Source organism: Choloepus didactylus, chromosome 4, assembly GCF_015220235.1.
Source record: "Choloepus didactylus isolate mChoDid1 chromosome 4, mChoDid1.pri, whole genome shotgun sequence".
NCBI lineage: Eukaryota > Metazoa > Chordata > Mammalia > Pilosa > Megalonychidae > Choloepus > Choloepus didactylus.
Window position 1 is genome coordinate 16,954,470 of NC_051310.1, and position 18,018 is coordinate 16,972,487.

General features: G+C 51.9%; 1 protein-coding gene across 4 annotated transcripts in view; it reads left to right on the plus strand.

Moving 5' to 3' along the window:
* CCDC88C (coiled-coil domain containing 88C) overlaps positions 1–18,018 on the plus strand; it is a 136,094-nt gene that overhangs the window by 59,570 nt on the left and 58,506 nt on the right. For all 4 annotated transcript variants that reach the window (XM_037832053.1, XM_037832056.1, XM_037832055.1 and 1 more), the window contains 6 exons: positions 1,788–1,846; positions 2,650–2,733; positions 5,991–6,131; positions 6,561–6,745; positions 7,413–7,494; positions 7,877–8,035. In XM_037832053.1, the coding sequence (XP_037687981.1) occupies positions 1,788–1,846; positions 2,650–2,733; positions 5,991–6,131; positions 6,561–6,745; positions 7,413–7,494; positions 7,877–8,035 (710 nt within the window). The remainder of the gene's footprint in view (positions 1–1,787; positions 1,847–2,649; positions 2,734–5,990; positions 6,132–6,560; positions 6,746–7,412; positions 7,495–7,876; positions 8,036–18,018) is intronic.

Consider the following 18,018-nt stretch of genomic DNA (forward strand, 5'->3'; position numbering starts at 1 on the left):
GTGAGTGTTGGCAAATCTTTCAAGAAAGCAATGCTGTTTCTGTGTCATGTCCCTTCTCCCCCACATAGAACAGGGTGTAATGAGAAAGGTAGAACTAAGAACTTTATACACGAATGGGACCCTGCACATCTCCTGGACCAGCTGCCTCCCCTTTTACAGATGTGGAAACTGAGGCTCACAGACTGGGAGGGAGTATGGCTTGTCTGGGCTTCACTACTCCTGGGTGACCAAGTCAGGGCTGGAGCCCAAGTATTCTGACTCTACTTATTTAATGATTGCTAAACAGATGAAGATGCATTCACCTTCATAGCTAGATATGCAATTAAAATGAGGAGCTACGATGTTTGACCTATCTGATTGGCACAGCTGAGGACGAGCAGTGTTCTGGTTTGCTAATGCTGCTCTTTTGCAAAACACCAGAAATAGACTGGCTTTTATAAAGAGGGTTTATTTGATTATAAAGTTACAGTCTTAAGGCCATAAAGTGTCCAAGGTAAGGCATAGGGTACTTTCACTGGAGAAGGATCATTGGCATCTGGAAAACCTCTGTTAGCTGAGAAGGCACGTGGCTGGCGTCTGCTTGCTCCCAGGTTGCGTTTCAAAATGGCGTTCTCCAAAATGTCAGCTTTCGACAGCCATCATCAAAATGCCTCTCAGCTGCAGCACACTAAGTTCCTTCCGTTTGTCGGCTCTTATATATGGCTCTAGTGATTTAATTAAGACCCACCCTGAATGGATGGGGTAACACCTCCATGGAAATTATCCAGTCAAAGGTCTTGCCCACAGTTGATTGAGTCACATCTCTATGGAAACACTCAATCAAATGTTCCAGCCTAATCAACACTAATACGTCCTCCCCCACAAGATTGCATCAAAGAACATGGCTTTTTCTGGGGGACATAATACATTCAAACTGGCACAAGCAGTAAGACAGTGTTGGTCTGGGTGTGGGGAAGTGGAGCTGATCATTTATTTGTTATGAGAGGGTGAAATGGTGAGACCAATCTGTCACAGACAAATTGATTCTATTTGGAAAGGTAGCCATCAGCAAAGCTTAACCTGTGAGTCTAACCTAAGAGAATAAATAAGGATATACAGCAAGAATTAGCAGCTAAAGTTTCTTTTTAGCATCATTTAGATTTAACATTTAGAAAAATAGAACCTCTGAAAGGATGTTGGCTGAAAAAGTTGTATGACCTTTGTACCAAGTTAACTATGCAGTCATTAAACATGGTGTGTAAGTGTTGTCCGTGATTTGCTTTAAAATATTCCAGACAAACAATAAAACTTACAAACAAAGGGGGGTTGGAGTTGGGAGATGATATAAGATGTCTAAAATTTGATAAACATGCAGCTTGGTGATGGGCATATAGGACTTCATTATACTGTGTTCTCCTTTGTCTGAAAGTTTCCGTAGTTAAAAGGTAAAGCTGTATGGACGCGTGTGTCTTGCAGCCTTATTTTAGACCTCTTCCACATATTTTGTGGGAATCGCTCTCTCCTCTACTTTGCTTACCCCACACACTGAAAAGGAATGATGTTGAGGTTCACTAATTATCATGGACAGATAGGATATATTTGGATGGAAAAGGGCGGCAAATAGAATGTACAGAATTATCTTGGTTTAAAAAATAAATAAACCCAGATGTTGAAAACAGATGGAAAGTGTGTATATCTAAATGGGTGTTGCTGGGCAGGGAGATTTTTCTTTCCTTTTTTTTCCTTGTCTGATTTTTTTTTTCCAATGGCAAATAGTCAAACTTAAATGTGTTGCTCTTTTGGTTTAGGGAAAAGTATGGAGGAAATTAAGAAGGTGCTGCTGCTGGTGCTGGGCTGTGCTGTCCAGGTAGGGGCTGGTCAGGGGGAGGTGGGGTGGCTGGTACCATCTTGTGTTTGGAGGTGTGGGGATAAAACACGCCCTTAGGAGTGAAGCTGCCTGGTGGCTGCTTGGTTCCTGGGAGGGAAGTGGCTGCCATCCCAGGTGGCAGCTGTTTCTAGCACCAGGGCAGCTTGGGCAAGGGGCCAGGGTGGGGCTCCCTCAGGCCAGGGTACTGTTGGCCATTAGAACCCGGTGTGGGAACATCTAGAGCAAGGACTGGCAAACTACAGTGTGTGGGCCAAATGCGGCCCACTGCCTGCGTTTATAAATAAAGTTTTATTGGGACGCAGCCATGTCCATTCCTTTACATATTGTCTGTGGCCGCTTTTGTACCACAACGGCAACAGCAATTGTATGGCCTGCAAGGCTGAAAATACTTACCATCTGGTGGCTTCCTGATAAAAGTTTGCCAACCCTGGGCCTAAAGCAGGGGTTCTGGGTCTTTACTTGTGTAAGAATCAACTGGAAAGCTTGCTTAAAACACGAATGTCTGCCCCATCACAGTGTTTTCTGTCTGGGATGGGGCTTAAAAAGGGGCTTTTAAAAACAAGCTTCCAGGTGCTTCTGATGTAGATGGTCTGAGCTACTTCTAGAGGATTATCAGTATAAAGGCTGGTAGGAGGACAAGCACATGCCTGGTTATAAAGAGGAAAACCTGGGGCGGGGCAGGGTGGGTTCATTTTGAAACCACATTTCTGTGGCTATGGTGGCCCCACGTTTTACCCTCCCTTGTGAAACAGCCCCCACTAACACATGTCACCACTCTGCAGTGTGAAAGGAAAGAAGAGTTTATTGAAAGAATCAAACAGCTGGACATTGAGACCCAGGCGGGGATCGTGGCTCACATCCAGGAGGTAGGTGTGGCCTGTCACTCCCGTGGCAACCAGGGGGCCAGATCTGTCTCCACGGGTGGAAAAGTGTAACAAACGCATCCCCTATGAACCCGTTTTTGCTAATTTTAGGTTTTAGACATCACAGACAAATTGATTCTATTTGGAAAGGTAGCCATCAGCAAGCCGAAATAAAATTGGGGTAAAAATAAAAAATTTTTAAAAAACACCTCAATCAAGTCTTCTTTTGCCTCCTTCATCTTGCCTTATATGGACTCAGACTATTTTTAAGAGCTGTCAAGTGGTTTAGGCTCAGAATTTGATTTACAAGCCCTGAAAATGTATTCTGGCAAATGTTACCCTGCTCCGCATGGTTGATCTTTATAGACAGAGATTCTCCGCTGCTGTCAGTGACAGGGCAGAGAAACAAGCTGCCACCACTTGTGAAGTCAAAACCAGCAAAGCCCAGGAGGGCCGGTTGCCCAGGGAAACACCGGCCTGAGCCCTCCTCCCCTGGGTATGGGGCTGGGGTTCTGCCACCAAGGGCCATTGCATGGACGGGGCGCTGGCCTTGGAGGCTGACCTTCTCGGGCCGTCTGCCATTGACGTTGGCAGAGGTGACATCAGCCGAGATGGGGTAGTCTTGGAACTGCACTCCATCCCCACCCTCCCTCCCCAGTAGGTGCTGTCGTGTTTTAATTATCTTAGAGTATATGGTGTTTGCCTTCAGTCTCACTGGACGGATGAGATAAACACATGAAAAAGACATGAGTACATAGCAGCAGGTGCATGGCTGGCAGACGCAGCCAGGCACGGGGCGCTCTGTGTCAGCACCGGCAGATGGGCTGCCACCGCGGGCCGGGGCCACCACGGGAGAGTGAGCTCCAAGTCAAGCTTTTGAGTAGGGGAGGGTGTGGCTTGTTGTGAGCGGGGGTCAAGGACAGTATTTTATCAATATTCTTCACTGCTAGTGTCAGCGACTGGTCACCTGTTAAGTTAAGAACCTCTCTGCCTTTTAATTTTCCTTGCGTGTCTCTGAAAATGTGTCTCCCTGGGGACCGGGTCCTGTGAGATTAGCCAGTTCTGTGCCAACTTGTCTTTCCGGCCCAGCCAGCGGGATATTTAAAAACAAATTAAATTACATTGACAAAAGGATCCTGCATGATTATCAAATTCAGTGGCTGGCATTGGGGGCTGGTTTTTTTGGAATTAGATGTGTGCTTTTTTTTTTTTTAATTCGATTTTATTGAGATATATTCACATACTATACAGTCATCCATGGTGTACAATTAACTGTTCACAGTACCATCATATATTTGTGCATTCATCACCCCAATCCATTTTTGAACATTTTCCTTGCACCAGAAAGAATAAAAATAGGAATATTAAAAAAAAGTAAAAAAGAACACCCAAATCATCCTCATTTTTCCCCATTTTTCTACTCATCCATCCATACACTGGATAAAGGGAGTGTGATCCACAAGGTTTTCACAATCACACTGTCACCCCTTGTAAGCTACATAGTTACACAATTGTCTTCCAAGAGATAAGGCTACTGGGTTGCAGTTTGATAGTTTCAGGTATTTACTTCTAGCTTTTCCAATGCATTAAAACCTAAAAAGGATCTATATAATGCATAAGAATGCCCACCAGAGTGACCTCTCAACTCCATTTGAAATCTCTCAGCCACTGACACTTTATTTTGTTTCATTTTGCTTCCCCCTTTTGGTCAAGAAGATGTTCTCAATCCCACGATGTTGAGTCCAGATTCATTCCCGGGAGTCATATCCTATGTTGCCAGGAAGATTTACACCCCTGGGAGTCAGGTCCCATGTGTGGGGGAGGGCAGTGAGTTCACCTGCCGAGTTGGCTTAGTTAGAGAGAGAGGGCCACATCTGAGCAACAAAGAGGCATTCAGGGGGAGACTCTTAGGCACAATTATAAGCAGGTTTAGCCTCTCCTTTGCAGTCATGAGCTTCATAAGGGCAAGTCCCCTGATGGCTCAGCATACCAAGCCATCAGTCCTCCGTGTTTGAGAGAGCTAGATTGGTGCTTTTTAAAAGTTCAGGTGCCCAGAGACCCACAGAGTCAGACGTGGGTGAGCCTTTAATGTAAAGCTCCTGAGGTGGCCATTTTGCATCTGGCTTGAGCCCCTGGAGTCCAGCTACCCCAACCCCTTTACAGTGGCCCTGAGTCACCAAAGGACTTTCCCCAGGATGGAGCACCTCCAGGCCTAGCCCCTGACCCAAATCCTGGTTCCATGCCTTTAGGAATCCTGCCCCTCAGGAGGAGAGCCCTTCCATCTGAGACCAGCTGAATACAGACTTTTCCTTTGTAGGGTGGTAGGATGGGGAGAGGAGAGAATGCAGTGTCTTTGGGCACAGAATAGGGTGGGAAACTGAATGGCCTTGTTGGCAGCACCCTGCCTTTGTATTTTTAGCTATTCTCTGCCTCTATTTACTGCTCTAAATAATTTAAAACTTTTTTTTTTTTTTTTTTTTTTTTTTTTGGTTTGCTTCACTGACTGGATAATCCCTGGTTTAGTCAATTTTGTTTTTCGCTTTTGAGGCCTGAGCACTATAATATTTTTCGTCTTCCAAAAATAGGTGGGGTGGGGGTGAAGGGGCTTGAAACAGACTCTCTGGCCTCCTCTGGCAGATCTGGGAAGATCAGTGGGTTCAGCAATTACCTGTCCAGAGGCTGTTCAGTGTGGGCAGAGCCCTGGGCCTTCACTGACTCCCCCAGAGAAAGGGGTAAACCGGGGGGGTCTTAGGTGGTCTTTTAATTTTTCAGATTATAAAATATTTCCAAAAACAAAATAAATAACCTAAGATTGCCATGTATCCCCTATTCTCATATAAGATTTTTTAACACATTGCCATATTTGCAATAGATTTTAAGAAATAACATGTATAGATACCATCCCTTTCCCCTCTCTCCCTCCCCCTGAGGCATCCCTTCTTTGTATTATAAATTGTGTAGCACCCATGAAAATATCTTATCCCAGGGCCCTTTGTGGGAGTAATATATTGTAAGAAGTGCTTTCTGGTGTGTTTTTAAAAATCAGCCCTCCTTGGGCCCGTTCTAGAAAGCACACGTGGATTGGTTCGGTAGAGCTTAGCCAAAGAGAATTGGCTGAGTTTGCTCAAGTCTCCTCGTGCTCGCCACCGAACATTCGTTGGTGAGGGGTTAACTGAGTAAGCGAAGCGAGAGGCTGCTCCCTGGGTTGGGTTGGAGCTGGCTCAGCCTCTGCAGTGCCCTGTCCCCGTGTGTGCCCCCAGGTCACCCACAACCAGGAGAACGTGTTCGACCTGCAGTGGCTGGAGCTCCCCGACGTGGCCCCGGAGGAGCTGGAGGCTCTCTCCAGGAACATGGTGTTTCACCTCAGGAGGCTCATCGATGAGCGAGACGAGTGCACCGAGGTAGGTGGGTCCGGCAGGCCCCTGTGGCCTCGGGAGAGGGGGTCAGGAGGGGCTGGGACGCAGGCACTTGCCCTGGTGATGGCTCAGACAGGGAGCGGCCAACTCAGGAGGTGCCCGCAGGAGCAGAGAAGTTCGTCACTGTGTGAGCTTCTTGCCACCTTGCCGCACGCATCGCCTCTCCTCATCTCACTAAATAGTTTGTCTCTTTTCAAAAACTGACACCACCCTCTTCCAGCCTCCCTCCTGGTTTCTCAGCCTCAGCTGAAGTCTTCTCTTTTAGTTTCCTGGTCTTTTGGTTTTTGTCTTTTTTTTTAAACCAAATCTGAGCCCCAGCTCCGCTGGCCTGCTGGGCCCAGGACAGGCTGGCCGCCGAGCGGGTGGGCCCAGGCGGCTTGCTCCCCTCCATCCCGCTCTCCCGCTTTGCCGCAGCTCATCGTGGACCTCACCCAGGAGCGGGACTACCTGCAGGCGCAGCAGCCCCCCAGCCCCCTCAAGGCCTCCAGCTCCGACTCCACACCCAGCCCCACCAGCAGCCTCTCCAGCGAGGACAAGCAGCACCTGGCTGTGGAGCTGGCCGACACCAAGGCCCGGCTGCGGCGCCTCAGGCAGGAGCTGTGAGTCCTGGCGGCCAGCGACCCTGGGGCCCCTTTTCCTCCTCTCCGTGACATGTTTCTAGTGTGTGGTTCACGCACAAGTGCAGCACCACCCACGGGAGTGGGCTGTGGCCTGGGGTCCACTCCAAGGCCGAGCTGCCTCCCCTCCCAGGCCTGCAGGAGGACGGGGTCCAGCTGGATCTGTAGGGCCCCTGCCAGTCAAACCTTACAGGCTTTCTGCAGACTTTGACTGTTGGCCACATCACACCCAGTTTGGAGCCGTAATGACCACCCATGGGGGCACCTTCTTGGTTGGAGGGATAATGCGGCTTGCCCAGCTGGTCTCCTGCAGCTGGCAGATGTCACTTGGCCTGCCCCCTCTGCAGCTGGCTGCCCCCATCTCCCATCACTGGGCCCTCTGCCTGCTTGGCCCTGCAGTGGCCGGCTCACCTGTCCCTCAGACTCTGGAGGGAAACCCATGTTTCTGGTGGATGGGATTGCAACACTGGCATTAAAAACTTAAAAAGTGAAAAGGCGTTTGAGTCAGGAATGTTTCTGCAGGCCCATTTGTACAGATTCTTCTCTGCCCCCTCTCAGAAGCCCAGACCCTCTCCTTCCCCTAGTGGTCTTGGAGAGCAGCAGACAGGAAAACCCTCTCATCGTGCTCCTTTCCCTTTGGCTTCCTCAGGGAGGAGAAAACAGAGCAGCTTGGGGACGCCAGGCATGAGATGGACCAGCTGGTGTTGGAGCTGCAGAAGGTTAAGCAAGAGGTGAGCAGGAAGAGCCGAGCCTAGGTCTGGGGCGCCGGGGGGCTGGGAGGCTGGGAGGCTGGGATTCCGCAGTCACCATGGCCCCGAGGTTCAGGAGTGCAGCTCCGGGAGCTTCCAGCAAAGACCTCTGTTTCCTTCCTGCTCAAAGCAAAGCTGCCAGAGCCAGTTGTCCTGAGCCCTGCTGTGGGGTGGCCAGGTTTCTTAGCAACTGCGTGTGGAGGGCCCCCTAGGGTGGCGTGCACGTAGCCCCCCAGACACCGGGAGCGGCTTCCCCCCAGGACATCCTAGGATACGCCGTGCTGAGGGTATCCCCAGAGGACACCTCTACACATCTGCCGGGGATGCCCTGAGCTGGGTTCTCCTGCCTTCACCCACTCCCCAGAACATCCAGCTGGCGGCGGACGCCCGGTCAGCCCGCGCCTATCGCGACGAGCTGGACTCCCTGAGGGAGAAGGCAAACCGCGTGGAGAGGCTGGAGATGGAGCTGGTGCGCTGCAAGGAGAAGCTGCACGACGTGGACTTCTACAAGGCCCGCATGGAGGTGGGTGGTCGGGGGGATGAGAGGGACGCGGGGGGCTGCCAGACGCTGCGGCGGGAGGCATCATCAGATGGGCATTTGGTCCAGTCTCTCCTTGGAGGCTTTGGACGAGGATCCCTGTCTTAGATTGCCAGAGCTGGTATCACAGTTAACCACACAGTGGGGTGGTTTGGGCAATGGGAATTTATTGGCTTTTGTGTTTTTGAGGCTAGGAATCCAAAATCAAGATACTGGCAAGGCCTCTCTCCCTGAAGACTGGCATCCTGGTGCTGGCTTGCCGTAATCGTTAGGGTTCCTTGGCTGTGGTTCTGTCCTCTCCCATCACGTGATGATGTCCCCTCCTTTCTCCTGTGACTTCCTCTTTGTCCTGTAAAGCCTCCAGTCATCTGGATTAAGACCCATGCACATTTAGTTGAGCCACATCTTACCTAAAAATAACATCTTTTAAGGGGCGTTTGTATAATGGGTTCACAGCCACGGGGACTTGGATTAAGGTGAACAGCATGTGTTGCTGGGGTTCACAGTTCAGGCTACCACGAGCCCTAACACTTCTACAGCTAAAGCGTTCCCCGCAGTCGGCCTCTGTGGGCCCCCGGGGTTCTCCTAGTGCTCCTTCCTGTCTCAGGGTGGCCGGTGGGGGGAGGCGGGCAGAGGAGGCTATGGTTGTTGATGAAGAGGATGAAGGGCAGCGATTCCGTTTAGGATTTTTATTCTTCTCTCACTTCATGCCACGCTGACGACCTTCCATTCATATATCTGTGCTTGGGCTTCGTGGAAGTTCTGTGGCTTGGTCTTGCTAGGACTCAGTTGCCATGTCCGTAAAGTAGGGATAGTAACGTGAATTCTTGAGGTTTTAAGATGAAAGATGTAAAATACATGTTAAATCCCTGGAATTGGGCAAGTAGAGCTTGCTCTGAGTGGTCTTCATGGTAAATGTATGCGACCATGGGGTGAGTCAGGGGAGGGGGGCGAGCTAAGGCAGGAGCGAGACCACGACTCCGGTAAGCTCGGCCGAGGCCTTGACCACTCTCCCTGACTGCCTCAATCAGTGCGGGTGCCGTGACCCTCTTTGCTGAGGATTTGGGAGCTTGTCCCCGTTGCCCATCCCAAAGGGGCTGAAGGGGGCTCTGGTGACATGTCTGGATTACTGCATTCAGAACACGCCAGGTGGGCGACGTCAGGGTGTCAGCACATGGAAGTGGCTTGGGCACGCCAGGAGTGTGGGATGCTAAGAAATAGTTCCAAGGTCTTTCACCTCAGGAGCTTCAGGTACCTGAACACAGATTGGGTACCTTCACCTTCTCCCCCATTATAGGTCTTTGCAAGTGCGGCGGGCCTGGGTGGGCTGCTGCTGAAGGCCTGTTCATCCTCCAAATGGGACTAGCCCTGGGGAGTGCACCTGACCCCTGCTGAGAAGGTGCCCTTGATGTGGTGCAAAAAGTCTCGGCCTGAGTGAGGGGTGGTGAGGCGGGGAGCTCTTGTTTTTGGCCTGGAAATGGTCCACCGATCATCGCTATTAAAGGCATAAACCTGGCACAGGCAGGTTCCAAGGCATCGCTGGTACATGCTGGGGCTTCCGTCACTTCCCCCTGGAAATGCCACAGTTGGGTGAATCAGAGGCAGTCATGCAAGGTGCCCCCAACGGCTGCCCTCAGCAGCTCCTCCTGCATATTGGGGAGGGCCGTCCCCCTGATGCTGGACCACAGAGGGGTGTGGCTTCCCATCTCCTCCGTACGCTGCTTGGTGGGGGCAGGCAGTTTCAGGATCTGGTTCTCCGTGTTCTCTTGCAGCCCTTGTCCAAGCAGCCTCGCTCTTTGTGCAGACACGGTGATTCAGCTGCCTAGTGCCAAGGCCCCACACAGGAGCAGGTGTCTGGAACCACCCAAGGGCGTCTGGACTCCTTAAAGGAATTCCCAACCCTTCTGGCTGGGGACTCTTTCCCTCTCTCATATTTTGTGCCTGTAAAGTCATAGTGGTATTGTATCTCTATGATTAATAATTACCTTGTGGGAAGTTCCACAAGGTTCGTAACACTTAAATTTGTATTAATTTTTAGTAACCCCAAGAGAAATAGTGCACACCTCCTGAGCTGTTTCTTTGGGGTGCAGGCAGTGACGCCCACCTGGGTTTGCAGTCACCTGTGGCCCGGGCCAGCCGGTGGATTGGGCTGGGTCTCTGAGTCCATGCAGCTGTGGAGAGGACTGGGTCTCGGTTCTTCTCGGATGCCCAAGATATCAGTGCTCAGAGGAGAAGTGGGGGGCCGGAGTGCAGGAACTTGTTCTTGATTGGAGTATTTACGGCAGCTCTTCCAGTTGTCTTCAGTCCTTACAGGATGCTTAGAACATTAGGCGATTTCTTCCCTTGCCCCTCTCGCAGCCTGGAAATCTTTCTCTTTGTGAGTGGTTGTGCCTCATGCCTGTTGTGAACGTTAATTGAGTGGTGTGGATACTGTAATGGAAAAGGCAGAGAAAGCCCTCGCCCTACAGAGCCTGATGCAACGTCATGAGTCCTGTTGGGGGGGGGGGGTAAGCTCAGAGCAGGGCTCCTCACCCAGACTGGGGGGAGTTGGGTCAGGGACCCCCTGGAGAAGCAACACTGAAGTGGACCTGAACTGGCAAGGCAGCATGAACCAGGCCAGGAGCCGTGCAGAGCAAGAAGCTGTGTGAGGCCTGGAAGCTGAGAAGCCACCTGCCACAGGACGTGGGAGACAGGCCCAGGCTCACAGGTGCCAGTGTGTCTGGGGAGGAGCATGAGAGACAAGCTGGAGGGCACCAGGGGGCCCGGTTGCAGACGGAGTGTGCCATCCCCGTTTACACCGAGGTTGTGGTGTGGCTTGTGTTCAGAAAGCTCACCCTGGCTGCCGGGTGGCGAATGGATCAGAAAAGGAGCAGGAGGTCAGGATGGCGAGGGCTTCGGTGGCCTACCCTCTCACCGGGACTGCAGCCTGGGTGGCACCACGCTCCATTAGCCTGGCAAGCTTCCTCCCACTCCCACTGCAGAGATGGGAGGAGCTGAGCATTAGTGGGGCGCCTACTGTATCCTGACTCACCACATCCCTGCCAGGCAGAGGGGCCCTGTCTTGCAGAGAAGCTGCTGAGTTCCTTGGGAGGTTGAGCGCATGGCCCGGGGTCACCCGACCTCTGAGGTGACCCGAATTCTGCCCAGCTCTGAGCCTTGCTTTCAGCTGCTGCTTCCCTGAATCCCATGTGAACAGGTGCCCTGGGACTGGGGTTTTGTCAGTTTTGTTCACAGGTATGTCATCAGTATCTGCAATGGTGTCTGACCCATAGGAGATGTTGGACAAGTACTCATTGAGTGAGTTATGTCCGGGGTTTTCTTTGGGCAGCATTACTGAGCTCAGCATTACTGAGCCAGTGGCCACCGTGGGGTGACAGGGACCCCACCTTCTCAGACACCTGCAGCAGTGGGTCCAGAGGCGTGAGCCTCACTTGGCCGGCCCCCTGTCCAGGGCACCCGATGTGTGTTGGAGTCAACCTGGGATGCAGATGAGGGCTCGGGGAGACCTCTACCCCACCGGTCACTGTGGGAGGAAGCCGTTACCATTCAGGCTCTGCTGGGATTGAGGGAAGCCCCCTACCCCACGGGCCTGGGCCAGGCCGGGACCCCCAGTGCCGAGTGGGCTTCCTGTCGGGTGCAGCTCTGTCTTTGTGCGTGTTTGACTTTGATAAATGAGTATGCACATCTTTATATGAAAAATCAAGATTCTTCAGGGGATAGCGAGGTGCATTTTTGAGAAATTCACCATGGGATTCCTAAGAATAATTTCTAAGCATTTAAAAGGTGTACCATGCTTTGCAGAAATCTGCAAGTGTCTGAACTGAAATTGACCTACATTTGATAAAACCTAAGATTCTAAAACCTAAAGTATGACATGTACATGCAACATACATTTAAAAAATATAAATAAGATGGATAGAAGGATGGCTAGATGGACAGATGTGTGACAAAGCAAATGTAGCAAAAGGTAGAATGCATTATAGAATCTAGGTAGTACATAAATGGATATTTGCTGTAAATTATTTAAGCTTTCCAGGATGTTTTACGTTCTTTATAAAAAAAAAAAAATGGGGGAGTGTGACTCAAATAAAAGGATAAAAGGAACATCAACCATTTTGAATAAGCTGATATCTGGTTAACCACATCATTTTAATTATGAGACAAGTAAAACTATTAATCTATTTAAAGCTTTGAAACAGCTCCCAGTAAGTCTTAAAATCACCATTTCTCAAGGTGTGGTCAGTGTCTCCCTGTATCAGAATCAGCTGGGGGTGCTGTTGAAATTCAGATTCCTGGGCCTCCCCCTAGTCCCTGAGGAGTGCGCCCCTGAAATCTGCATTCTCCGGCCCTCCCTCGTGGCTCTGCACTCGCACGCTCGAGGGCCAGGGTCTTAGCTGGACCTTGTGCTCTCCTTCCGAGGCTCTCACTGCCAGCTTCCCTCGGTGCTGGGTGGGGTTCGCAGCTCTGTGAGCCCCCCAGGGCTGGGGTGGGTCTTGTTGGATGACATCAGGGGCCTGGCACACAGAGGCCATTGGTAGTCATCACATGAGTCAAGTCAGAAACCATTGCTCAGCAGTGAAAAGACTTGCAGCTTGGGGAGAAGGGCAGGGAAGGAATCCTGCATTTTGTTCCCCCATTTCCTTAGGAAAGGAGATGGGGTTACATGTGATGGGCAGAAGAGCAGAGAAAATTGCACCTGCCAGGAATGCTGCAGGCGTGTGACCTCTTCCAGGTACAGTGGCCGAGACAGGTAGCCGCTGCTCAGAGCCTGCCCCCCCTAACCAAGGAGAAGCACTTAAATGCACATGGCAGAAGGGAGCATGTGTCAGGTGCCACGTGAGAGGAAAAGATAAAGGACAGGGCAGAGGGGGAAGTTAATTTTGGTTAGGAAAACAGGGAGTACACGTTTCCGTGTTTTGCTTTTAAACATCTAGAGGCTTTTATGTGGCTCCTAGCCTTGTTTACATAAGGGTTAAAACAGACAAACAAGGGGAGAAGCCGATGCATGCAGTAGGAAGTGAGTGCGGGGTGCACTGCGTGGGGGTGGCAGGCCTCTGGCTTCCCTTTGCGGACAGCAGCCCCACTCTGCGCAGCCAGGGGGATGAGAAGGTTGCTGTCCAGAGGGCTGCACGGGAGGAGGGCCGAGGCAGAAGGGAATTGCCTGGAAACAATGCCCTTTCCCCGTGTTTTGCCGTTGGCTGAGAATTCCCACCATCAGCACAGGGCAGTGCACAGGTGCTGCGTGCCCTGGGGTCACAGGGCGTGTCTACATGCCTGTGCAAGATTTCTTGTTTTCTGGGCAGTTCTGGTGCAGACACCACAGGACATGGTCCGAGCTGGATACTGTCTTGCTGAGTGGTGGGCACATCTTGTCCCATCCCTGGCCTCAGTTTCCCCATCTGTAAGAGGATGGTGGTCTGGCGATCTCTGTGATCCGTGGTCCCCCGGTGTCATGTGGCATAGGAACACATTTGCAATGAGCTTATCCTAGAGAGCCCCCCTTGAACAGCCTTCCAAGAGGAAATAGGGGCCCCTAGAACAGATCAGTGCAGCAAGGGGTCAGCCACTGGCAGAGGGATGGGGTGTGGGGTCGGCAAGGCACCACCAGTTGGGAGCTGAGCTAGCGGTCAGCCTCCGAGTACGGCGAGTGGGTCTGACCCATTCCTTCCGGGCCAAGCCTATCTGAGCTTCCCGCAGAACTGCTCCCATTTGTGGTCTCCCGTTCTCATCCTGCAGCACCTTCCCCTCCCATGCCCATTGCGCCAGCTTCCACCTTCACCCCCATCACTCATCCGAAACCACGCTTGCGAACTAAGGGCACCCGTGACCCCATTGCCAAATCCAGCGAGCACTTCTCTGCAGCACCAGCCGCCCTGACCACTTCCCTCTTGAGCGTCCGCCTCTGCTCAGTCACCTGCTGTGTCTCTAGCTCTCCGTGCTCAGCCCACATGGTCGCTCGCCTCCCTCTGCCCGCCCCTCAGATGACCTGCACCCCTCTTCTGATCCTGGTCCTGCATTCCTCCCTCTCCACGCTTTCTCTGTGGCTGTCTTACCTGCCGCCTGCCCCCTTCCTGGGGCTGGCATCATAGAGCAGAAAATCCCAAACCCTAATTGTCAGGTCAGGTGTCTCTCCTTTATCCCAGACCTCCGTCCATCCATCTGGGGAGTCACGATCGCAGGCAGGCTCACTCGCCAAGTTCATCTGTCCCTCCCCCAGACCTGCCTAACTTCACTGTCCACCCATCCAGTACTGATGCCAAGGCATGGGTCAGCCATGCTTCTTCCTCCCCACCTCCCACACACACACACACACACCTTGACCCCACCCTGCCCCAAGCCCTTAGCACACCCACCTTGGCCAGCCCCAGCCTGGTCCCTGTCCAGAGACAGGACTTTGCAGAATGGTTTTCCTGCTCCTGTGTTTTCGGAGCCTACCTGCAGAAGCTGCCTGCACACATCAGAACTGGCTGCTCTTCATCTCTGCTTTGGCATCTTTCCTGCTGCCGGAGTGGCTTCCCTATGACTTCCTCAGGCATCTGCCTTCCATTGCTCTCGGGGCAAAGTCCACGCCCTCTACGCGGGCTGGAACACCCCAGGTTCTGGGATCCCGTGCTCTGGCCACACTGAGCCGCCTCTGAGGCTTTACAGGTGCCTCCCTCAGCCAAGCCCACCACTCCCCTCCCTCTGCCCCGGCTCACTCCTCCAGACCCCGTGGGACTGGGCTCAGGAGCTGTATCCCAGGGAAGGCCCCCGCCCATGCGGACCAGGGGTAGGTGAGCCAAACCCTCCAGGTTTTAAGACCTCACCAGAACAAGTCAGAACGGGGTACCAGAAGCCTTGGATTTCCACTCACAACTCCTTATCTTGTTGGTAAAATGTAAATTTTGTCTCTCTTTTGGAAAAATATAATTTCTTACATGGAGGATAAACTTTAAAACTCACATTGCGAGCATTGGTTCTGCCCTCCCTAAGGAATCTGAAGGTGTGGCTGCCCAGGGTCCCCACGTTTCTGGCCCTGTCTGCACCCCCAGGCACATATGGACCCCAGCCCTACCTCCAGGCAGACCCCGCACGTGACATTGCCGTGATGCATCCTCCCTGTTTCCCCACCAGACTATGAGCTCCTTGAAGACAGGGGGTGTGCCCTGCTGCCTCAGCACGTGGTCTAGCCTGGGGATCAGCCAACTACACTCCACAGGCCAAATCTAGTCCATTTGTTTTTCGTAGGTAAAGTTTTTTTGGAACACAGCTATGCCCTTACACAGTAACTTACACGGTATCTATGGCTGCTTTCCAATTTCGATGGCAGAGTTTAAGTAATTGCAGCAGAGACTGCTGGACCTGCAAAGCTGAAAGTATTTATGATCTAGCTCTTCACAGAACTCTTCACAGAGCTAGTTTTCTGACCCCTGATCTAGCCTAAAGTCAGTGCACAGTTTTTAAAGAGACAGTAATAATAACTGAGTATTTATGGAGGTTTTTCCACATGCTGGAAACTGTTGGGCACTTTACCTACATCAACACGTTTAAGCCCAATGGCCCTTCCTACAAGGTTTAGTGGCTGTGAGTAGTTGTGCTTATTTTTCAGAAGAGAAAAACTGAAGATTAATGAATAATTACGCCTGACAAGGAAGAAGGAAAGGAAAGGGGCTTTGGGGAGAGGTGCAAGTGGAGGTACTTCTGGAGGGGTCTCTGCTCCAACGTCTGCGACGGGGCCGAGGACGAGCCCCCACCCAGCAGCTCACATCCGATTAAGGGATCACTGCCTAAGTGAGGACGGTTAAAATTCAGGAAACTTGGAACTCCTTGAAAAGGGAGATCTTTTGTTCCAACTCAGGGTCTTGTGCTCTCTTTGTTTTGTAATAACGTCTAAAGGGTTTTGATAAACTCACAACTCACTAAGACGTTAGAGCAGGACAGACCCGCTGTTTGATTGCTGGCTCAGTCCCCCACGCTTGTCACATGCAGTGACGCTTAAAACTAGGCAGGTTTTTCATGAAGTTTTGGGATTTTGGTGAGACAGGACGAGTGGGTGGCTCGGTGTGGGGGTGATGCCCGAGGCACCTGGCTCCCAGTTTCGCTCCCCCTGCATCCGAGGCCATCCTTGGACTTCCTTCCTTTTCTGGCAGAGAGCTTGGGGACCCTTTGGGGACTGCGATGCTGAGCTCATTGGGAAGGAACCATTTGTTCCTGTGACTCTGCACCCTCTCGGTGCCTGGCGCCCGTGGAGTGGCTGGAGGCGCCCCTGGGGACGCGTTTGCCTGGTGTGCGGTGGGCTCTCGGGCAGTGCTGGGTTGAGCGGAGCTTTACAGGCGTGTGAGATGACAGTAGGAACAGCCGCTGATGGGGTATTTCCCGTGTGTTCTCGTCTGATCCTCACATTGACCTTATTTTCATGACTGTCTTAGAAAGGAGAACACCACATGGATTTGCTGTGAGTCCCCTGGCCAGTGCACGTGATAGCCTGTGGGTTCAGCCGGGGTCTGCCGTGGTGGGCGGGCCGGCCTTGGGCAGCCTCCCAGAAGTGTGGAATCCACTTCTCCTCCACACCAGCCCCCAGGCAGAGTCCTTGGCTTGCTTTCGGATCTTGGGTGCAGCTTTCTTTCGTAGCTGGTTTCTCACCTCTGAGGTGGTGGGGTGTGCGGGGCAAGTTGAGATATTTGGAAGTTGAAACAGCCAGAAAAGTAAGGTGTATTCAAATAGTAGTTAGGTGTATTCAAATAGTAGTTAGAAATTACCCCATTCCATGCTAGTCTCCACTCGGGACCCCTTTGCTCATCCTGCTTGTCAGAAGCCTCCGGATCCTTCAAGATACACCTCATGCGCCACCTCCAGTTCCTTCCCCCTATGGTATGATTCAGCCAAAGAGGGTTGTTGAACGCTTACTCAAGGCCCACGAGAGCAGAACTGTCCCTGATGCCGAGGAATTCACTGTCAAGGGGAGGAAAAAAGTCCAGCCCACCTTTGCGTCATGTCCCAGGGCACTGTGGGAGCCCAAGTGCCTAACTCAGCAGGCAGGGCAGGGTAGATTCAAGAGTACTTCTCAGAGGGCAATTTAGGCTGGGTTTTGAAGGCTGAGTAGGAGTTGGCTGTGAGGATGGAGGGACAGCCTGTGCTGTGGGAGTACAGCACAGAGAGTAGCAATATCAAGGAATGCTGGTTGGTTGATCCAGCTGTAGCATCCAGTGAGAGAGCAGGGGCAGGAGCCAGAGAGAGAAGGCCAGGCCTGAAGCCCCTTGACATGTTCTGGCTCATTTTGTTAGTCGCCATCTGGGCTGCTTCTGCCAACGTGTGCCTCTTGAGGCTGGGTCTGCAGGCAGCTGAGGATAGCAGAAAGAACACAGGATCTGACACTGGGTTCACTCTTGAATTTATTTGAGCCAGTTCCTCTATCCATAAGGGGATTGTTGTAAGAGTGAGTGACGCAGAGCGCCTGGTGTGAGGCTGGCCACAGAGTAGGCACTGGGAAGTGCCAGCTGCTTTTCCTGCTGCTGTTGCCCTCCTGCTTGCCCCTACTCACCTTTGCATCCTCTGCACCCTGTCCCAGCTACACGCAGATGGCTGGGGACCGATGGCAGTGAGGGGCATGCAGGTGAACCCAGTCTGAATGACCACACTCTTTGCTGGATACCAGGCTTTGATCAAAACTGTGTCCCCTGCCCGGAATGAGTGTGGTCTTCTCCCCCCTCTTCCAAGAATCTTGGATTTTGGCCCATGTGGGGAAGGTTAACAAGTAGTGGATAAGCAGGAACTACCAGCCCAGTTCCCAGGTGTCAGGATCCTTGAATGGAGAAAGCCTTAGAAAACTTCCAAATGACAGATTCCCAGCATTTGTGTGTTCATAAACTATGAAGGCATTTAGAGGTGATTCAGCACCCCCAAACCCCTGAGCAGTGCTGGGAGGGGCTCAGGGCAGTAAGAGAAACCGAGAGTGTTTGTCCCCCACAGTTTCACAAGGAGTGACACAG